Source organism: Ovis aries, chromosome 16 (genome assembly GCF_016772045.2).
Source record: "Ovis aries strain OAR_USU_Benz2616 breed Rambouillet chromosome 16, ARS-UI_Ramb_v3.0, whole genome shotgun sequence".
NCBI classification, from domain to species: domain Eukaryota; kingdom Metazoa; phylum Chordata; class Mammalia; order Artiodactyla; family Bovidae; genus Ovis; species Ovis aries.
In genome coordinates, this window is record NC_056069.1 from 42,157,771 (window position 1) to 42,181,282 (window position 23,512).

Here is a 23,512-nt window from a genome sequence, read left to right on the forward strand (position 1 = left end):
ACTTCCGTATTCCTACCTGGAGAATTCCGTGGACAGAGGAGCCTGGTGGGCTACAGTCCACAGGGTCACAGAGAGTCAGACATGACTGAGCAGCTAACACTTCGTTTTTCACTTTCGTGTTCTTGGAGCATAACGTTGGATTCCTTCTTTCTCTTCTTTCTCTTGTCCTGGTTCCTCGTGTAGAATAGCCATCTTCTTTTCACATTTTGGCTTCTTGAAGCCTGTTTTTTCCTTTATTTTGAAATTACAAAGCATATCATGTGTGTGTTATTTCTCTCATGTAAATATTCCTACTGCTTGCTTCAGCAGTACCCTAAAATTAGAATAAGGGTTCCTTGATCATGTGGACCCTGAGCTAGGTATCACCCACCTCCCCGCCTGCAGTGCTTAACCAGCAGCTTTCGATCCAAGAAGCACCCAGGGTTATTCACTTATTGAATCATGTGAGTGGAGTTCATGGCCGGAAAATGAATTCAGGTGAAAAAATAGACACAGAGTCACCTGTTTAGTGCTAGAAGTTTTTCTGGTTCTAGGAGTCATTTTCTTCCTTCTGCTTGAGATACCTTTTGGTCTCTTCTTTGAAAACATTTAATCTGCAGGTCACCTTCAAAGCATTCTACATGTTCCTTCAGAATATAAACTAGGCTTTTCTTTTGTGAAAGAGTCATTTTTCCTGAAATAAGAAATAGCAGGAACATACTGGAAAGCAGTAGGAGAAGATGGGGGCAAACAGGGCGCTGACATTGATATTTTCTGCTCGGCTGCACAAATAAGTCGGGAAGCCAGCGTTGTCATAGCGTTTCCCTTTATCAGACAATATAGACAGTTTGCAGCTTTATTGGTTTTGGAACATCCGTTTAATCTTCAAACCTTGACAGCCTTTTCAGAGCTTCGGTACTCATGACATTAAAACCCACACAGTTTCCGTGGCATCGCCGTGCATGGAGTGGATTTTCCCCCCAATAAAAACGAATTACATTTTGTTTCTGACAGATGAATGATGGCCCACTCTGCAAATGCAGCGCAAAAGCGAGACGCACGGGCATCAGGCACAGCATTTATCCCGGAGAAGAGGTAACTGGTTTGGGTTATTATATTTGTCAGTGCTGAGCAGCCAGAAGTAGACAGCTGCTGCTGCTATTCTTCTCCCCATAAATGAAATAATACCCCGGAAATAGTCTTCTCAGGTTCCCTGATAGTTTCTGTTACTAATCACTGGAGAAGAGACATACTTGGGTTTTGGGGGTGGAATGGGAATGTTATCAAGGACACTTTGTGAGAGTCTTTATTTAAAGTAGGCAAAGTGAATTTCAGTTGCCCTTTTTTTTTCTTTTAATCATTTTCAGTATCCTAAAATGGTCTGTAATTTTAATTGTTTTTCATGTTTTTGTGGTAAACGGTGGTGAATCTCCCTGGAGAATTGCTCTTATCGAGGTGCTGTACGGCACATGTCCTCTTTCCTTGGGGATGTGCGTGTATACCTGTTGCCTTTGTCAGTCTTTGTCTGTTGTCCCCACTCGGCTGTGAGCGTCACATGGACTTGTTTGACCTGTGTCACACCCCACCTCTGGGTCATCAGGAACACTCCAAAGGTGTTTGCATGATGAGTTGAACCCTTTCACATTGAAGAGATATGTAACTACTCCCGATCAATTATTTTCCTTCAATTTTTTTCCCCCGTTACGTTTTACTTCTGCAAGATATTCTCATTAATCCCAGGATTGTCACTGTATGCTTCAGCACACTGTATTTAGGGCTTCCCTGGTGACTTAGTGGTAAAGAATCTGCCTGCTATCGCAGGCGGAGGAGGCAATGGCACCCCACTCCAGTACTCTTGCCTGGAAAATCCCATGGACGGAGGAACCTGGTAGATCTCAGTCCATGGGGCTGCTAGGAGTTGGACACGACTGAGCAACTTCACTTTTACTTTTCACTTTCATCCATTGGAGAAGGAAATGGCAACCCACTTCAGTATTCTTGCCTGGAGAATCCCAGGGACAGGGGAGCCTGCTAGGCTGCCCTCTATGGGGTCACACAGAATTGGACACGGCTGAAGCGACTTAGCAGCAGCAGCAGCAGCAGCCATTGCAGGAGACGCAGGAGATGCTGGTGTCATCCCTGGGTAGGGAAGATCCCCTGGAGGAGGAAATGGCAACCTGCTTCAGTGTTTTTGCCTGGGAAATCCCATGGACAGAGGAGCCTGGTAGGCTATAGCCCATGGGGTCGCAAAGAGTTGGACACCACGTGGACTAAACAACAACAGTAACAACAAAGTACAGTGAGGCCGTGTGGGACAAGGCCTGCACCCTGTGAATGTCTGTGTGCGTGCCTCAGGCTGGGGTCTCTGCAGGCGGGGCTGCTGTGGAGACTTTTCAGGGGCAAGAGGAGTGTGGGCTCAGGACTGAGCAGAGGGGGAAGTCCACCTGGGCTGGACCTTTAGAGCTGGGCTTGTCGAAGTTGTCTCACGTGGGGCTGGTATGGTTTTCATAAGCGCATCTCCATCTGTCCCAAGCAAGCTGCCCTAGAAAGGGCATGCCCTTGGCGGAGGGGGTTCTTGTAGTGGAGGGTGACCTGGAAGGAGCTGACAGCTGCAGGCTGTGTGCTGACTGCTTTTTGCACAGCTGGGCAGCAGGGCCCTCTGTGAAGGGAGATTCAGGTGGGCAGTGGTGCTGGCTGAGGCAGTCAAACCCATCTTTAGAGTATGCATGGCCCTTTCACCATGGGTGGGGCCTACCTGGTCCACATTCCGTCAAGGGGCCAGTTGGCCCTCAAGGGATGGTGCCATATTGGGGTCCCAGTGGTGGTCATTGTAGGTGGCTGGCATGGCAGTCAGCTTAGCAGCTTAGCTTTGGATGCTGTTGAGCTCTGTCTGTTCCTGTGTCCACTTCATTCGCGTGCCTATCCTGTCGGCTCTGGGGGACTGACTGCTGACCAAGGCTTGCCGGAGCATTTTGTCAGCTCGATGGTTTAGAACCTCTTCCACAGCGGGTGTCCCCTGCCCTGGGGATACCCTAAGACTGTCTTATCCCTGATCTTCCCAGGTTTTTCCTTCTAGGCCTCTGACCAGCTGGCTGGCCACTTGCTTTCTGCCATGCTGCTGCTGCTGCTGCTACTAAGTCACTTCAGTTGTGTCCGACTCTGTGCGACCCCATAGACGGCAGCCTACCAGGCTCTGCCGTCCCTGGGATTCTCCAGGCAAGAACGCTGGAGTGGGTTGCCATTTCCTTCTCCAATGCATGAAAGCAAAAAGTGAAAGTGAAGTTGCTCAGTCATGTCTGACTCTTAGCGACCCCATGGACTGCAGCCTACCAGGCTCCTCTGTCCATGGGATTTTCCAGGCAAGAGAACTGGAGTGGGGTGCAATTGCCTCCTCTGTTTCTGCCATGAGTCCATCTTTATTCTAACCTCAGGCTACTTCTCTTTTCACACAAAGTAGATGACCAGGTATACCACCTGAAACCCCGCCCACTGGGTGGTCTCCCTCATCCTTGTCTTCAGAGCTATCCATGAAGAAGGCTGCATCACAGTCTGTTTTTGGCTTGCACCTCCTTTCTTTTCTTTGTTTTTTAAAGAACGCTGTTTTATTTATTTGGCCGTACCAAGTCTTGGTTACGACATGCAGGATCCTTAGTTGTGGCATGTGGGAATCTTAGTTATGGCATGCAGGGTCTAATTCCCTGACCAGGGATCGAACCCAGGCTCCCTGCTTTGGAAGCTTAGAGTCCTCACCCCAGGGCCACCAGGGAAGTCCCTGTACTTCCTTTCTGACTGACCCATTTGCAAACTGAGCTTGGGCTTTTTCTTCTGCTTTCATCCCCCCGTCTTTAGTCATCAGCTGAGGGAGTGTGCTGATGCAATAGTGGTGGGTGCCCAGTTTGTTCATGCCCTCTACTCTGTGTGTGCCTGGTTCTGGTTATAGGCACCCTTCTTCTTATGATGGCCCCACCCAAACTTGTGCCCAGAGGGGACTGGCAGAACCCAGCTCTTGTTTGGCAGTTCCAGCCCCGCGTCTATTTGCTGTCCCTTGGCCGTGCATTCCATGTCTGCCAGGGCCCAGCAGCATACTCAAAATTGCTTCGCAAAGGCACATAATTTTTCATGATAGACAGCACAGCTTGGCTTCAGAACCTCAGAGACCAGCATGGTGATTCTCCCAGTGTGTCCATAAGCCCCTCTCAGCATCTTTTCCTACCAGCAGTCTGGGATTTGCTGAATCATGTGGCCCCCATTACAGGGCAACTTGAGCTGTGGTTTGAAACTGCTGAGGCCTTTCTCACTTGAGTTGCTCTCAAAGCTGGTGGCCTTTTGTGCCATTTTGTCAATGGGCTGTAGTAATATTCCTCTCTGAGGATGGCGCTGCCTCCTGAACTTGAAGAGGCCCACCTGGTATTCTGCTTCCTTCTTCACTGTGGGAAGGGAAGAGGCAGTAGTTTTGTGTTTTACTCTGGATGGCTGTCTTGGAACCACTGACTCCTAAAAATGGTGTGGCTGTGGGAGGCCCTGAATCTTGGTAGGGTTTCCTCCCACCCTTTGGAGCATGTACAGTTTACCAAGACTTTTCGCTCAGTCAACATAATGTCAAAGATGCAATGGAGCAGTATAACATGCTGCGGTATTCTAGGTCAGGAGCACCTTGGACTGTATTATGACAGTGAGTAGAAGAATTCACACAGGCTGGTGGCAAAACCGTTAATGTTGTCTATTCCATGTGAACGTGAACCTGTTCTCATCAGAGCTGGTCCTCATTCTGGTGGGGTAAGAAAGAATACATTCAGCAGGTCAGTTGCCACACACTTTGTACCTGAGATCACGTTCATCTGCCGAAACTGTGCTATAACACCTGGCAAGGCAGGTGCAGTCGGAGCTACTTGGTTGAGCTCCTTGTGGTCTGTAGTCATCTGCCGGGATCCATTTGATTTCTTTAGGGCCCAGACTGGTGAATTAAACAAACCGTGATGGGGCAGTTATCCTTGTATCATTTGGATCCTTAAGGGTGGCACTAATCTCCACCATTTCCCTGGAGTCACACTGTTTTTGATGTCTAGGTTGGGTTCTGCTTGACCTTTCCCATTATGGTGGCTCTTACTCCACAGATCAAGGACCCAGGGGGAGGTGGCACCATCTGCCCATTTTGTCAATTCCAGTGGCACATCTAGGGACCAAGGAAATGACCACTGGGTGGATCTGTAGACTCAGTGGACCTCCTATAAGCCGGACCTTGACCAAGATCAGTACTACCTTGGCCTCATCTCCCCCACTCTGATGGGGATACCAGGATGATATGTCCAGTCTGTGAGTATCTGTTGATTCAGATGCTGTGTCCAGCACTCCTTGAAGGCCCCTTTGGGGAAGGACAGGGCTGTCGTGACCATTTTTGCTTGTGATTGTGTCACGTGGCCTGGCCTCTGGCCTCTTGGGCAACCTTTTCAGTCAGTGGATTTCAGTCCAGTAACTTGATCAGGTCTGGAACTGGGATTATGACTGTATATTGGAGCAACCTACCTTAAGCCTCTTGTTTGCCCAGTCTTGATTTCTTCCATTGGCACAAACTAAGGTGGTATGCTTGTCAGCTACCCATTTATTTTGTACCCAAGGACACCAGGCTGTGAAAGCCTCTTCTGTGACTCTTTTGGGTCAGATCCCAGTACTACCGGTCATGATGATAATTGTGTAACCTGGCTTCTTGTGATGAGCTCCATCGTCTTGCCTCTGGTTTCAGAGTCTTGTCATCCCTGATGTGGTCAGCAAGCTGTGTACTGTGTCATCCGCTCTTATGCTCAGTCCTGGCCTGCAGAGGGTGCCACCACTGACCATCCTACTGATGCTGGTGCCCCTTTGCCAGCATGTTCCTATTGGCCTTGGGCAGTGGCATGTCCTCTGGGCCATGAAAGACGATTATCTGGTATATTTTTCAGACATAGATATTATATCCATCCCAATGTGCCCATTTCCTTGAATCTTTGAATTCCTTCTTCTGTCTGTCCTGCAGTTTTGGTATTTTCACTTTAGTCAGCGTGGGCCATTGCTCTTTCACACTACTAAGACATCTGACGGAGAAGGTAGAGGCACCCCACTCCAGTACTCTTGCCTGGAAAATCCCATGGATAGAGGAGCCTGGTAGGCTGCAGTCCATGGGGTCGCTAAGAGTCGGACATGACTGAGCGACTTCACTTTCACTTTTCACTTTCATGCATTGGAGAAGGAAATAGCAGCCCACTCCAGTGTTCTTGCCTGGAGAATCCCAGGAATGGGGGAGCCTGGTGGGCTGCTGTCTGTGGGGTCCCACAGAGTCGGAGATGACTGAAGTGACTTAGCAGCAGCAGCAGCAAGACATCTGAGTGGAACTTCCTTGGTGGCTCAGATGGTGAAGAACCTACCTTCAGTGCAGGAGACCCTGATTCAATCCCTGGGTCAGGAAGATCCCCTGTAGAAAAGAATGGCAACCCACTCCAGTATTCTTGCCTGGAGAATCCCATGGACTGAGGAGCTTGGTGGGCTACAGTCCATGGGGTCACAAAGACTCAGACACGACTGTGAGACATCTCGGTAGGGAGTTCCTAGCATCTCCTGATGGCCTTGGATCCTGAATGCTCCCAACTCAGTCAGCTCTTCCCTAACCAACTCTGTTTCCTGGTCCTCTTGATCATGCACTGCCAGTCCTGTGTGAATTCCTGCTGCTGGCATGTGCTGGCGCTGGCTAGTTCTTACAGTTCCTGTGGGATATTATGCTTCCTCTCAGTACTTTCCAGCTGTGAAATGTGAAACCAGTTAGGCTGTTCAGTTCAGTTGCTCAGTCATGTCCAACTCTTTGCGACCCCATGGACTGCAGCACGCCAGCCTTCCCTGTCCATCATTATCCCCGAGAGCCTGCTCAAACTCATGTCCGTCATGTCGGTGATGCCATCCGACCGTCTCATCTACTATCATCCCCTTCTCCTGTCTTCAGTCTTTCCCAGCATCAAGGTCATTTCCAATGAGTCAGTTCTTCCCATCAGGTGGCCAAAGTATTGGAACTTCAGTTCCAGCATCAGTCCTTCCAATGAATATTCAGGACTGATTCCCTTTAGGTTTGACTGGTTTGATCTCCTTGAAGTTCATGGGACTTTCAAGAGTCTTTTCCAACACCACAGTTCAAAAGCATCAATTCTTTGGCACTCAGCTTTCTTTATAGTCCAACTCTCACATCCATACATGACTACTGGAAAAACCATAGCTTTGACTAGACAGACGTTTGTCTGCAACGTACTGTCTCTGCTTTTTAATATGCTTTCTAGGTTTGTCATAGCTTTTCTTCCAAGGAGCAAGTGTCTTTTAATTTCATGGCTGCAGTCACCATCTGCAGTGATTTTGGAGCCCAAGAAAATAAAATCTGTCACTGTTTCCATTGTTTCCCCGTCTATTTGCCATGAAGTGATGGGACTGGATGCCCCATGATCTTCATTTTTTGAATGTTGAGTTTTAAGCCAGCTTTTTCACTCTCCTCTTTCACTTTCATCAAGAGGCTTTTAAATTCCTCTTCACTTTCTGCCATAAGGATGGTGTCATCTGCATATCTGAGGTTATTGATATTTCTCCTGGCAGTGTTGGGTCCAGCTTGTGCTTCATACAACCTGGCAGTTATGCTGTGAAATGACCCTAATTATAGGTCTCTTGTCAGGTAGGGAGATTTGATGGGGTGGGGGAGGTGAGGACAATGTCACCTTCAGGGGCTTTCCTTGTCTTCAGACAGGGGAGTGCTTGCTCTTCATAGACAAGGCTAGGTTGCCTCTGAACATTCAGAAGGTTTAGAGGAGTCTAAGGAGTCAAACTGGGGAGGGAAATGGTAACCCACTCAGTGGAAAATCTTCCCTGTGAAATCCAATGGACAGAGGAGCCTGGCGGACTATAGTCCATGGGGTCACAAAGAGTCAGATATGACTGAATGACTAAAGAACAAGGCGTCAAAACCTGTACGTCCTCATCCGAGGTTTCATAGCCCTGACCTTGGAGTAACAGACCTACGGTGGATGGTTGGTAGTTAGTCTTTAAGGCCCACCGCCTCTACAGGTGAGCCGCAGGCGTGGTCCTGGCGCGCTGCCTGGCCTCGCGCTGCTGCTGCTGGGAGCCTCTTAGTGGGCCATCAGCAGGTCCTCTGCTTTCATGTCTGGCTTCCAGCTGCCTTTCCTCCTCCTCCTCTCCTGCTGCATTTCTGCACAGCAGTGCTTCTCTTAGGCCTCCTGACTAATATCAGCACACCTCAGACCTTATTAGACGTGCAGATTCTCAAGCCTGCCTCAATCAGAAACTTCGGGGCGTGAGGAGCAAGCAGTCTGAGATCAGGTGTGAGGAATGAGGTAGAGCATCAGTGGTGCTTGACAGTAGTCATCCATCCCATTATCCGTACAGCTTCCGGTCACTCCAAGTCTTCAACACCTGGTGCATTGCACCCGCTTCCACTGGTACAGTCTCCCACTGAGCATCTTTGAAAGTTTCAGCTGGCATGTTGTCTGGTGCCAGGGGCTGTGTGTGCCACCAGGCACTGTGATGGGTTCCTCATTGCCAGTCAGATGGCAGGTGATTCAGCTCCAAAACCTCATCTTACTTCCTGCTTTCTTGGATCACCTCTGGTACCTACTGTCACACCCTGGATTCTCCAGAAGCAGATGCTAAGGTGAAGTCTGGGGCGCGTGGTGTTTCTCAGGGATCTTCACCTGTGAGCGGAAGAGGGTATGAGCAGGATTGGACAGACGGATTGGCCGAACTGTGAGTCAGCCCCAACAAAGCCCTGGTCAACCTGGTGATAACCCAAGGGATGAGTATTGCCCATTCAGGGTGGGCTGCGGTGGCTGGGCCTTCTGTCTTGCTCAGTATATCCCTGACATCAGGTGAGGGGGTCTGCTCGTGACGCAGATCCTGAGGGAGCCGGCAGCTGGAGACTGCTGTCAGCACTGTTAAAGGGCAGCAAGTCCTTCCCTGAAGGTGGTCTGGGTCACACATCGCTGTGTCTGTCAGAGTACCCAGTGATTCTGCTGATGCTGCTTTCCTTTTCTTGTCCTAAGCTCCATGCATGTTCTGTTCCACCAATTCTTGTGCTTCCTGCATTTCTATTTCCTTCTTTTTTCACTCAGCATATTTAACCATATCAGTTTGTTCCCCTTCCTGTTATAGCCTACTGCTATTACTTCTTAGATTGTTCTTTTTGCTTTTTGATTTATTGGGAGGTTAGCAAGGTCAAGTATTGTGTTATTTTACAAATGAAAGGGAAGATCGTCATGGAAATTTAGTTCTAGAAAGATCTCTATGTTGTTCAAACCCCTTGTATTGTATGTGAATAGGGGTTGAATACCAGTGCCCAGCCAGCCCATGTTTATCCATTCAGTTAGTGGTAAAGTGAATACTGTTCTTTTCCTACCAGTTTGTGAAGGAACACACATAAAACCTGTTTTGACAGATGTGAATGTAGAAAATACAGTCTAGTTTTGAGTAACAATATTTTGCCACTTTACTCTTAAACTTACTTTTGTTTCTCCCCTCAGGCCATCAAGCCCTGTCGTCCTATGACCAACAATGCTGGCAGGCTTTTCCACTATCGAATTACAGTCTCACCTCCCACAAACTTTTTAGTAAGTTCCTACCCAAATCTATTTCATTTGTTAAAAAATATAAATAAGATCTATGTGTGTTAATAGGTTGAAATGTGAATAGGCTAAATATGGACTCAGTTCTTAAAAAAAAAATTTTATTTTTATGCTGATAAAACTGGCCTTTATGATAATGACTTTAATTTGGTTTCCTCTCTAATTTCTGTGTTGTTTTTCTTTTATATTGTTGGTACCTCATAATAGCCGTGAATTATGGATAGGTCTGTTGGAGCTGTGGAGTTGGAAGAATGCATAGAACACTTGTGCATCTCTTAAAAATTGGCAAATAACATATATTATCTAGTGACCCATAACTGTTGCATTTATGACAGTAAAGGGCCTAATATTTGTTGACTATGGTGCCAGGCACCATTCTGTGTTTGAAATGTATTAACTTATTTCTCACAGAAAGTTGATGAAGTAGGTATTATTTTCCCCAGTATGCAGATGGGACAGTTGTCCATGTTTTACAAATAAGGTTAAGTAATTTGCTGAAGATTATTCAGGCAACATGTGGCACAGTGGGGACTTGAACCTGGGCAGACTGATTCTTGTAGTACATGGCTGTATGCTATTTTACTGTGCTATACTGCTGTTGAGCAGTATAGTTAATTAATTCTGGTTACATTTTTTATTAAGAGATTTCAATTTCAAAATTAGATTTTTAAGGTGTTTTTCTACATAAAAGTTACTTTCCTGTTTGAAGGAATATTAAATGTTTATTTATTATTTATTTATTTTGACCGCTTCTCAGCGTTTTGGCTAAGATCAGGTGTAGTCTAGGGGCTTCCCGGGTGGCAAAGTGGTAAAGACTCCTGCCAATACATGAAATAGAAGAGGCCCAGGTTCTATCCCTGGGTTGGAAAGATCCCTTGGAGAAGGAAATGGCAACCTGCTCTAGTATTCTTGCCTGGGAAATCCCACGGACAGCAGAACCTGGCAGTCTACAGTCCATAGGGTCGCAAAGAGGTGGATATGACTGGACACACTATTTGGTTGTTCCAGGACTTACTGGGGCGCTCGAGATCTTCACTGCAGCATACCAACTCTTAGTTGCGGCATGAGGGATCCAGTTCCCCAACCAGGGATTGAACCCTGGTTCCCTGCATTGGGAGCTCAAGAATCTTAGTCTTTGGACCACAGGGAAGGCCTTCAGAATTAGCTTATTAATAATTATTTATTTTAATAACTTTATTGAATATGATTAATATATAATAACTCACCCATCTAAAATATATAATTTATAATGCTAAGAATTGTGAAACTAACACTACAATCTAATTTTAGAACATTTTCATTATTTCCCAAAGAAACCCTGTACTTATTAGCAGTTAATTCTTTCCTGCTGCCCAGCCTTCAGCAACTACTAACATATTTTGTCTTTATCATTTGCCTAGTCTAGATATTTCATATGAATAGAATCATACAATGTGTGATCATTTTGGTTTCTTCTGCTTAGCAAAATGTTTTCAAGATTCATCCATGGTATAATATATAACTTCATTTCTTTTTACTGCCAAATAATATTCTGCTGTATGGATATACTATATTTGATTTATCCATTCATCAGTCAGAGAACATTTGGGTGGTATCCACCCTTGGGTTATTATGAATAATGCTGCTATGAACGTTTATTTACAAGTTTTTGTGCAGATGTATGTTTTTCTTTCCTTTGAGTATAACTCTAGGACTAGAGTTGCTGGACTGGGTGGTAAATCTGTGTTTAGTATTTTGAGGAACTACCAAACTATTTTCCAAAATGGCTGTACCATTATTATTTCGTTTGCAGTTCTCTCATTATATTTAATTTAGGACAAGTTTGTTGAGTTATTCAGATGGGAAATAACAGTAATATTAGAAAAACAAATAATGTGCATTAGGGAACTCCCCCTAACCACCTAAGCTTTTCATATATGTGTGTGTGTGTGTGGGTGTGTGCATAAATGTTTATATATATGTAAATGTTTAAAAGAATAATGTTCAATATCTATGTAGAAAAAACATGGCTTTTAGGTTTCTAATCCTGATCATTTGCTCCATGTTTAGCATTTAGGATTAGAAATGGCAGACCATAAGAATGGCATAATGAAGAGATCTCTTATGCTTAGATCAGCACTGGTATATTTTAATTAGATTCTGTTTTCAGGTAATTAAGATCTTTGACATTATGCAAGAATTGGCTTGTTATAGTGTTTGCTGGCTGGGCTTTCCCTTGGAGGGTCTGGGGATGGAGCTGTGAGGGAGGGAGCCGCTGGCACCCTGGGGCCTTTCAGCGCCTTCCAGGCTGCTGCCTGTCTTGACTGTTGTGATGCTTAGTCTTCTTTACTTTGAGCTTTGATTTGGCTGTGTTAGTATCTTTTCTTGCTAGGACTTCTGTTAGTACAGAAATAAAGTTTAGTAAGACAGGACTGGTAGTATTATGAGATTAAATAAATCAAGTTCCTAGAAAATGAAGTCCTGTAGCCATTTTTCCTTTATGGCAGCCATAATAAACCTCCTTGATTGTCTAGTGTATACCTGAAGTCAGAGAATCCTACCAAGCTAAAGTTCTTTGTAAAGCTTCTCCCTGGTGTCTGGGAGAAGGTGAGCTGGAGTCCGTACTTGCTTGCTTTGGTTGGTTGCTTTTGTCCTGATAGGTACTGTGCGTGCAGGTCATATCATTTGTTCATGCTTCATTCTTCTGTTTGCTTTTAGACTGACAGGCCAACTGTTATCGAATATGATGATCACGAGTATATCTTTGAAGGATTTTCTATGTTTGCACACGCCCCCCTGACCAATGTAAGTATGTGCTAATTGGCCAACTTTCTCCTTCCCTGTGCCCCCTTTCTTTATAAAAGTCAAAGGAAATTTCTTTTCATCTGACTTCTAAGTAACAACTACTTTACATCCATTTGCCTAAGCTACAGGAAGTCAGTGGCAGTGTGTGTCAGGTGGGAGTGTGACATCTGTGCTAATGAGTCACAGGTTTGGTCCACATTAGATGGTGTAAGTAAACATGTATCAGAATAACATTTTGAGAGTGTGAAAGATTGAAAAAGAAGGATAAACTGTGGAGTAATGTGTCAAAACTATTTTGGGGTGGGTGTCCTTCAAAAGAGAGTTGGAAAGTTTTAAGGAGAAGCTATTACTTAGTCTGTGAGTCATAGGTAAAGAAATGGAGCTTGTTCAGGACATCTGGAGCCTGAGTTAACTTCATAGTTCTCTGCTTTTGCATCCCAGGAAGATGTCCTCTTTAAGAGACTTTGGCATACAGATCATGATATTCTCAGGTATTAAGGCCGATCTGTTGGTAATCGGTTCAGATGGAAGTCCTGTAAGCCAAAATCTTTCTGTTTAAAAGCTGGCTGTCTTATGGGTTGTCTTACTTATTGTGTATTCTAGCTGGATGTAGAGTGGAATTCACTGGTGACACAGGAAGGGAATGTAGAGATATCTATGAGTCAGTCAAGACACTGCTATAGAACTCACTGAATTTATAGCTACGGTATACGTACATTGAAGTAGAATGTTCTTTAATTCTTTCCTGTTTAGTTAAAAGAAATTGTATCTGCAGTTTGAAAAGTTATTTTAGTTTATTTGAAATGTGAAATTCTGTTCCATTGGAGAGTAAAGAATAAAACCTTTGTCTAATCTTTCCACTTTCTATTTTTTTTTAGTAGACATGATTCCATAGTAGTGATACTAATTTAAAACAAATTGTTTCTTAATGAAATTTTCTTTATGCCACAGTATATTTTATCTCAGAGAATTTTTTTTTTGAGAAGATGATTACATTGTAAGTGTAAAAATAAAATCGCTTGATAATACATATCACATATCTCTAGGGTGAACCATAATATAGAACATCATGTAATATTGAACTATATTTTTTTATTGAGGTATAATTGACATATAATGTTACTAGTTTCAGATATACAGCATAATGATTTGGTATTTGTATATATTGTGAAGTGATCACCATGAGAAGTCTAATTAACATCCATCACCATCCATACTTACAAAATTTTAAATTGGACTATTTTTTTTTTAAAGTGAAGTAAATTTGATTTACGTGGTGTGCTAATCTCTGCTGTACAGCAAAGTGACTCAGTTATACACACATATACATTATTTTTAATATTCTTTTCCATTATGGTTTATCCCAGGATACAGCTCCCTGTCCTACACAGTAGGATCTTGTTGTTCATCCGTTCTAAGTGTAATAGTTTGCAACCTCTTAGCATGTCCCTCTTCTTCCCCTCTCCCTTGGCAACCACAAATCTACTCTCTCTGTTTGTGTATTTGTTTCTTTTTTGTAGATAGGTTAATTTGTGCTATATTTCAGATTCCATTTGTAAGTGACACGGTGTGGCATTTGTCTTTCTCTTTCAAACTTACTTCACTTAGTATGATAATCTCCAATTGCATCCTTGTTGCTTCAGATGACGTTTCGGTCTTTTTTAATTAATTGCTTTTTTAATTGAAGAAGGATTGCTTTTTTGCTGCTTTCTGTCAAATACCAACATGAGTCAGCCATAGGAATACATATGGCCCCTCCCTCCTGAACCTCTCTCCCCATTTTGTTCTTTCTTATAGCTGAGTAGTTATTCCATTGTATAGGTGCACCACATCTTCCTTACCCATTCATCTGTCAGTGGATGTTTACGTTGTTTAGACAGTTTTTAAACAATTTTTATGAAAAGGCACTAGGATGTTTTTAAATCTGGAGGTTTCTTATTTTATTACTTTTTGAATGTCTCAATTAGGCCCTCAAACCCTTTGTTACACTAAATCTCAGTCTTAGAGTTGCAAAGGCTTTTAGAAGTCATTTAGTCCAACTTGCCCCTACATTATACCTTTCTTTTTTCCCTCAGTTCAGTTCAGTTCAGTCGCTCAGTCGTGTCTGACTCTTTCGACGCCATGAATCGCAGCATGCCAGGCTTCCCTGTCCATCAGCATCTCCCGGAGTTCACTCAAACTCACGTCCATCGAGTCGGTGATGCCATCCAGCCATCTCATCCTCTGTCCTCCCCTCTTCCTCCTGTCCCCAATCCCTCCCAGCATCAGAGTCTTTTCCAATGAGTCAGCTCTTCACATGAGGACTTGCAAATACAATAGTTACCATGAAAATACTTGAAAATTATCTGTCTTATCTGTTAATTCCCTTTGAGTAATATAGATCTCATTTTAACTTTTAGGGTCACTTTAAAGAAGGAAGCTGTATGGCTTCAGAGACGGTTTAAACCTTAGTGATTTTGTTTACTAGCTGTATGATTTGACATTTCAATTTTTATAAACCTTGACTTTTCTCATCTGTAAAGTAGAGGTTATTAGTTATGGTACTCTTACTGGCTTTTGTAAAAAATAAATGAGATGACACATGAAAAGTGTTTATCATGATGTTTAATATACAGTACATTTGGCGCTTATTATTTTGGATAACATGTCAGACAGACATTTGAGTTTTTCTTCTAATTCTTCTTTTTTTTGTTAACTGATTCTTGGTACTTATGTGACCTGGAAGTGATTCTTTGAGCTCTATTAAAGTTTCTCAACACAAGGTTTTGGCACTGAGAGGCTGGTAGTGTGAAATTAACTGCAGTTGTTACTGTTGCTATAAAATAGAAGATAGGACTGAAAAATTCCTGGCTTCAGCATATATATATATATATATATATATATATATATATAAATATTCAAGCTCTCAGAACTTGAGAACTTAACTCTGTAATGAGAAGATAAGCCCCATCATTTATGTTAGAGATGTTGATAAAATAAATCGAGTTTTAAGCTAAGTGTTGTACAGTTCATAGGAATTAGATCCATCAAAAGCTTCTTGAATTTGAAATAGCCTCCCAAGAAAAAGAATTATTAAATCGCTTTACTGTTCTGATTCATTTTCTTGCCAGAGAGAACACATCAGCATGAAGAGCATGTAAATGATGGTAACGTTAGAATCTCAACCCAGTTTAGTTTTGACAGGTTCTCTTAAGGTCTTCTTGAATTAAAGTGGATTGAAAGCTTTGTTGGCTAAGTATAGAGCATTCCAGGAGAATTTTATCTATTTATGTAGTACATTTGTTATTACTTATAATACCTGGTGTTTTTGAGGACTTCGATAACATAACTATGGTTACCTAGATTTGTGTAGTACATACATAATATTTTCTCCCACCCTTAAAAGCACAAAGAAATGCCATGATCCTTTCCCTGCTGCCTTAATTGGCTTTCCATTTCCAATGGCCTCACTGTCCTGGATTGTAGTCATTTAGTGCCTGGAAATAGTAGAGTTAGAATATAGAAGTTTAGGAATGGTTTTTTGGTTTGTTTCTGGTAGGATGAGATGGAGTTAGTGTTAGTCACTACTCAAACATGTTTTAAGAAAAGATTAAGGGCGTTTATATTGTTTGATTGGCCGACTGAGTTCTCGATCAACTGAGTTCCCAATATACAGGAAAAGGACAAGATCTCTTTGAGTCTTAGAGATGACAGTTTGAATAGAAAGGGAGACTCTGCCTTCCCAAATTTGTGTGTGAGAAGGGCTCTAGTGGTATGGGTGACTGCCCCAAGGGAAATACAGCATGTGTAAGAGGAGAGGTTAAAGAAGGAGTCCCTCAAAGTGACTTTAGTTGAAGTCATTGAGGAAGGGACTGTAGTTGCATTAATCATCAGTAGAGCTGCTGTTGCACAGAGCGGAAGGAGTAAAGTTTACACTTCTGCTCTTTCTCTGCCTCTTGGCTCTTCCCAAGGGCTCTGGTCCTTTTCTCTCCTGAATGCACTCCCCACGTAATGCAATGTCACCCATGTTTTTTCCTCTCATGCGTGTTCTGACATTCATATTTATATCTGTGACACACAGCTCTGTGCTTCACACTCACATTTCAGATTGCACATTGGACACACCCGCCTTGATGTCCCCTTGGGTACCTCACCCTCAGCTTGTGCGAAACTGAACTGGTCATCTTCTCTACATACTGAGTTTAAGGGACTTAGGATTACACCCTAAGTGAATTTCCTTGTTTTGATGTCATCCTGGCCTATCTATTCCCTTAGGCTAGAAACCTGGAAATTATCCTCTGTTCTCTCTCCTCTCTCATTTCCAGGTCAGAATGGTTGCTGTGTATTTCCATCCCATCTCCTATGTCTAAAATTCTTCCCCTTCCTCTTTTGGACTTCTGTTCATTCGGGCTCCTGGGCTGTTCCATTAGACTCCTGGTCTCTTGCCTTGCTCCTCTGTACATCCTTCCCACCCTGTTTACACAGCAACCATGTGAAACTGTGTTGGTCTCTTACTTGCATGACTTCTTGTTGCCATAAGGATAGCTCTGAATCCTTAACCTGGTTTATAAGCTCTGCAGAATATAGTTCATACTTTCTAGAATTTCCTTGTGTCTCTGTCTCCATTCATTTCACTACTGAAGAGCTAAATGACCTGGTTTGGCCCCAGCTCCTTTTTCTCTGTCTTGCTAGAAACTAAATTCCTATTCTTTAATGCACTCTGGTGACCTGAATGGGAAGGAAATCAAAAAGGGAGGAGATACATGTATATCTGTGACTGATTGACTTTGCTATACAGTGGAAACTAACACAACATTATAAAACAACTATACTCCAATAAAAATTAATTTAAAAGAATAAACAAACACCTTTTTCTTTCCCAATTAATTTTCTGAATGATCTGGAAAATTCCTTCTCATCTTTAAAGACTCAACTCAAATGTTACCTCCTCTTTGATTCTTTTGTACTTTATACTATGTAATATTTTGTTTGTTTTTTTTAATGGCATTGACAGGTTACACTGTATCATATTCTATGCTTGCTTACATGCTTTCTCTTAGATTCCCTCCTTTTTAAAAGATAGAGGTTGTGGCCTATTTTAGAGTATCTGTGGATCTATAGGTTGTTAGTAATGTGTTTTAAAACTGTGAATAACTGTACAAATTATTCATAAACTATGCTCAAATATTTTAAAATGCTTGTCGGAAGAAAGAAGAACTTAAAAATGATAGTGGCCTTAGCATGTTGCTTCAGCTGGTTTAGAACCCATTACCACAAGAAAGTTGAAAATGGATCTCTTATTAAAGTTAATTATGAATTTCACTTAAATTAGCCACTATCCTTAAAAAAAAAAAAAAAAAAGCACCTAAGAGCTAAACTTCATTTCTGGGAAAAAGATTTCCAGTAGATGGCATTGTAAGACTGTTTGTTTTTCTTACCATTCCTTTTGCTGGTGGAATTAAAATTTGCTAATTGCTGTGGTTTGTAAAAACGATGACATTTATATAAAATCGTCTTATGGACAGATTGAGTGGCCAGAAAAGCCTACTTAACACATCTCTAGGGCTTCTGAGTCTATTATTTTCCCTAGCTACTCAGCCAAACCACTGCTGTAACCTCACACCCCTCCCTTTCTCAGTCCTCCGTTCATTCAGAAATAGGCCTAGAGAAAACCTCTTAAATCTGGGCACTAGGCTGGTATCTGATGATACATTTGTAAAGCAAGACAGATGTGGATTTATTTCATCCGCGCTTTCCTTCATCTTCACACATACCCTGAGTGTTAGGACAGATATTATTAGGACAGTATTAGGACAGATAATGAGAGATGGATACCCTAGTGGCTTAGAAGTGGGGTCAGGAGCAAGGGTTTCTAATTCACCAGATACCTGTTAGCAGGTGGCACTAGTGGTAAAGAACCGACCTGCCAGTGCAGGAAATGTAAGAGACACATGTTCGATCCCTGGGTCAGGAAGATCCCCTGGAGGAGGGCATGGCAACCCGTTCCAGTACTCTTGCCTGGAGAATCCCATGGACAGAGGAGCCTGGTGGGCTATGGTCCAAAGGGTCGCAGAGTCGGACACGACTGAGCGACCAACACATACACACATACATACTACCTTAGGCAAGGTATCTGATTCTCTGTTTTTTGTTTCTTCCACTGTATACTAGGGAGAATAATTGTACCTATCTCACAGGATGGCTACATGAGTGACAGTATATGAAACAGTAAAACAGGGCTAGTAAGTGTTAGCTATTATTATTTTTATTGCCGTGATTGCTTTTGCTCTAGAGCCTGAAAGGCAGCATGAGTTGTGTGTACTTCAGTGACTTATGAGTCTGTAGCTGATGAATTGTCCGCCTGCTATCCCGGATCTGCCTGAAGAGCAGAAGATTCTGAAAGGTTTTAAAAACCCGAGAGAAAGAAGTATTTGTGGTTTTATTAATTCTTTAGAGGCAATATATTTGGATTTAATGAGTTCTTGTCATGTTTGTGTTGCTGCTGCTAATACAGTTAATTAAACACCAGCATTATGCAGGTTTCCTGTAGAGACCAGGTCAGCTGGGTTCTTGCATTAAAATCCAGCAGTTGTGGTCAAGCTTCATGTGCAGTATGGTTAGCAGCTTAGATTAAGGTGAAACTTTCTCATTTGGTTCATGGCCTTCTGGGTCAGGTAGCCAACATGTGTACAGTGATGAGCACAGGAAGGCATTTTGAAACGGACCCTCTCCTTCTTATTATTACAGATTCCACTGTGTAAAGTAATTAGATTCAACATAGACTACACGATTCACTTCATCGAAGAGATGATGCCTGAGGTAAGAGAGAAGATTATTTAACAGCTTGATGCAGTTTGCTCTTTTGTTTATTCCATAGTTATTTATCTTTAAAGCACTGAACTTGACCAGCGCTGGCTTTTTGCCATAAGGATACTCTTAAAGTACTGTGTTCACTGTTGAAAAAGACCAGTCAGACGTAACTGTAGTCAGATGTAGCTTTAGGAACGAGGTTAAAATTCAGGTCATTTTCCAACTTTTTGACCTATTTTTGAACCCGTTTCTCCTCTGTGTTGCAGCTACTGAAAGTTATGTGATGGTAACATTACATCTGCTTCTAGTTTGTTTTGGACAAGGGACAGCTTTTGGTTACTGGTCGTTATCAGAGAGGAAATTAGAAAAGTGAAACTGAATCTGATAACTGTTGGAATAATCTTATTCATTATCTCCAGTGACAAGATCAATGCTTGGTTCATTTTTCTTCCCATATATTTACATATTTTTCCTAATTGTTTTTCACTGCGGATGCTCAGCAGCAGATTTATCTAAATATATGCAAGAGGTTTAAAATTCCAAAGCAAGATTAATGTGAATCTCAGAATGATTCATTGCCTGATCTTGACTTTAGTGGTGTCAACAAATCACACTAAGAAATAACAACTAGACAGCAAACAAGCTTGTGCACTTAACATTGTGTTGGAGTCGGGGTCGATTTCCTGAGCCCCTGGCTCCTCTTGCAAACCTTGTTTAACAGTGTGGCTCTGTCGAGGGCAGCAGAGCACCCATGGGGATTGATGAGCATGACACGCATGCTTAGTTTGCACCTATTTCATTCTGGGCAAGTCCTGTTAATTCTACCTGTCTTTCAAAAAGAGTTAAGGAGAAAGGGCCGCCCCTTCATTCTTCAGCTTGGAAGGGCTTTTTTGCTTCCTTTTGATTTTTAAGGTCATAAGCCTTCATTTGCTATTGTAAAAGTTGATGGCTTCTGGCGTGATCTCACGCAGGGTGATTTATGAACCCCAAGCAAAACAAGTAGGAGGAAGAATTATGAGACAAGTCTCACTGGCAGATATATCATCTGTTAAGCTTGTTTACAGCAGAAATTTTGGTACAAAGTTCTGTCGTTTTTCGTAGCCCTTTATTTGCCTTCATTAAGAGCTGGAACTTTTTTGGCACAGAGGCTAATTTATGGTAACTTGGCAATAGTGATTGTGGGTGTGTTTGAGGGGTGGAGGTGAGCAGAGGTGGTAGGGGGGGGCCGGTGCTGGGGGCACATCTATCAGAGCTGGCTGCTCAGTGTGTAATTTGAATTAACAGAAAGTCCCTAAGAGATTCTAGTATGTTTTATAATTGGGTTAGAAAAATATGACATAAAAGAGACTTTGATTTTTAAATTTCACATCACTTTATTTGTACATTGAGAAGGTCTAAGCCCACATTTTCTTAGGAATTCTAATGACATTATTGCTTAGTTCATTAATGTTTTAAGACACTGAGCTACTATAGGATAGTGGCCAAGTTTTTTAGGAAATTAAACTGTTTTAGTACAGTTGCATTAGACACTTTTTAAAACACTTGACTAAAACAAGCTGAAGCATCAGTTAATATATAGTTGCAGTACTATAGTAATTTGAGTTTCTGGTTTATTTTTCAGAATTTTTGTGTGAAAGGACTTGAACTCTTTTCATTATTCCTATTCAGAGATATTTTGGAATTGTATGACTGGAATCTCAAAGGTAAATAGGATTTAAAGAAAAGTGTAGTGCTTGTGGGAGAATGTTGTGGTTTATGTGAAAACTCTTATAAAAAAGTGGGGGTACATAGTTGAAATTCCTCTCAGTTTTGAACTGCAGGGAAAAGTTTATTATTCATAGGCATGCTTCTTATCATTTGACATAAATGAGTTGTTATGGGTCTCATTTAACTACAGATGGACCATGTCCATTATGGAGGACTACCATTAATTTTTAAGTAACTGGTACCTAGGAAGATGGTATCAGTTATGTTAACCTTGATTTATCTGCATTGGGGAAATCTCATTAGTTAATATCTCAAGTCTGTTGGACTTTACTGTAATAAACTTCTTCCAAAATGACAGTTCATTAAAACAGAACTTTAGTTAACTCTTAAAACACACACACGCTGTATGCTGCTGCTAAGTCACTTCAGTCGTGTCTGACTCTGTGCGACCCCATAGACGGCAGCCCACCAGGCTCCGCCATCCCTGGGATTCTCCAGGCAAGAATACTGGAATGGGTTGCCATTTCCTTCTCCAGTGCATGAAAGATAAAAGTGAAAGTGAAGTCACTCAGTCATGTCCGACTCTTAGCGACCCCATGGACTGCAGCCCACCAGGCTCCGCCTTCCATGGGATTTTCTAGGCAAGAGAACTCGAGTGGGTGCCACTGCCTTCTCCGACACTGTACGCTACATCAGTTCAAAACTTGATACTTGGTTCTTGGATAATAATTCACTCTTGGAAATGCCTCTATTCCATCAGACATTTATTTATTTTTAAAACAGTCTGTTGATGAACAGCTTTTCAAACCAAATTTTGAATAGTATTTCTGTTTTATCCCCCAGTTGTATTGATTGAAATGGGACTCAGCGAAAACACAAGCATATTTATCATGCGGTAGTTCAGTTATAACAAAAATCTTTATATCTTTGAATTTCTAAAACTAGTTTTACTGTATATGCTGTATACTGTGTATATCCTTGGGGCTTTCATTCTTCCCTTTCTCTGGGGGGGTCTCCGCACTGCAGTCTTCATGGGATGTTTGTGGCAGTTACCCCCTGATTGATTTAGCTATTGAGTAGGAGTGGGGGCAGTGTTTGTTATGTCCCTACTTCTGTTGGTGTTGGTGTTTTTTTGTAGTTATCATAAATCTTGGGAATTAAGTTTCAGTGTTTGTTTCTCAAGGCAGTTTTATTTATTTTTTCTTTCCTTTTCACTTGTTTGCTTTAGGTCCTTTGTTTGAAGATAGTCCTCCCTGCTGTCCAAGATTTCATTTCATGCCACGTTTTGTAAGATTTCTTCCAGGTAAATCTTTTGGCTTGTCAGTGACCTGGTGAGATTGTACATCTGAAAATAAGCCATTCTCCTTTCAATCTTTACGGACAACTTTCCCACCTCAGACACTTAATTATCTACTTCTCCCGTGAGGCATGGAAATGTAATATTATACATGCTGATTTATACCCCTGCATAATTTATGATAGCCCCAAATTAGATAAGCAGTGGGAGAATTGATTTCAAAATTTTAAGAGTCTACTTGATAAAATGTCATGCAAGTATTAAAATTAAAGTGGAAAAATGTATGTGGCTTTAAAAATGCATATAGTTAATTACAAAACAATTTATGAAATTTTATAAACAATATGATTATAACTATGCTAAAAATAACTGCAGTAACAGTTGTAGTAAGATAGTGGTATTATGGGAGTTTTTTCTTTTTGACATATACTTTTGTTCATTTTATAGTGAAGAACAATTTATTCTCATGAAATGAAATATATATTTAATTACATATAATATTTATATTACATATATATAAGTAAATATATGACTGCTATGTTTTTTAAAGCAATATTTTAACTTTTTAAAATTTTTGTCAAGAGGCTAGCTGTGAAATATGGCATTGTACCTAGAATTTTTTTTAAATGGTCGGGCTTTGGATGCCTTTTTGTTTGTAAAATCTTCACCGTCCTAAGTGGATTATTCCCTGGACTCTCATTCTTGCGTCTCACTTTCTGGTGCCATCCACTTACGCTTCCAGTTCCTCATTTCCGTGTTCCCTTTGCTTCTGCTTGAATCTTCTTTTTTCTCAATGTGTGCAGCCACCTTTCTTTGCTTTCCTGCTTCAGTCCTATCCTCTGACTTTTGTTTCTCAGCTCTGGTGGCCTCAGCCCCTTGCGCTAATAACCACCACCTTCTGTGGAAATGTCAGTTCAACCATTTGCCTTTTCTTCTCTGATAATTTGGGCCTCTCGGTGATACAGGAGGGAAAAAAAAAATGACTGCTGCAGTAAATCTGTGGTTTATAATTTCAGCTGGGGAGCTTTTCAGCGTGTCAGCTTTCTGCCCACATTTACATGTTAGCAGTTCACAAGTTCAGCGTCACACTCATGCTCCCCTCCTCATGAATGTGGGGGAGCACTTGCCTCCCCCATGCCTCAGAAGCCGTCCAGGAGCCTGTTGGATTCTGGGCTGTTCACAGCCTGGCTTTGCTATGGCATCCCACTCCCCCTTACATGCCCTCACCCCACTGTAGCTGCTGATGTCAGACCGAATCCAGTGGACACGCTTCAGTTGCATCTCCTCCCTGATATGATACCTGGGCTTTTAGTGTGTT

At 42.2% G+C, this 23,512-nt stretch overlaps 1 protein-coding gene across 4 annotated transcripts in view; it reads left to right on the forward strand.

Moving 5' to 3' along the window:
• The window catches only part of DROSHA (drosha ribonuclease III), a 119,502-nt gene that overhangs the window by 25,075 nt on the left and 70,915 nt on the right, over window positions 1–23,512 (forward strand). For all 4 annotated transcript variants that reach the window (XM_042233908.2, XM_042233910.2, XM_012097132.4 and 1 more), the window contains 6 exons: window positions 994–1,074; window positions 9,516–9,602; window positions 12,315–12,401; window positions 19,128–19,199; window positions 20,812–20,893; window positions 22,126–22,200. In XM_042233908.2, the coding sequence (XP_042089842.1) occupies window positions 994–1,074; window positions 9,516–9,602; window positions 12,315–12,401; window positions 19,128–19,199; window positions 20,812–20,893; window positions 22,126–22,200 (484 nt within the window). The remainder of the gene's footprint in view (window positions 1–993; window positions 1,075–9,515; window positions 9,603–12,314; window positions 12,402–19,127; window positions 19,200–20,811; window positions 20,894–22,125; window positions 22,201–23,512) is intronic.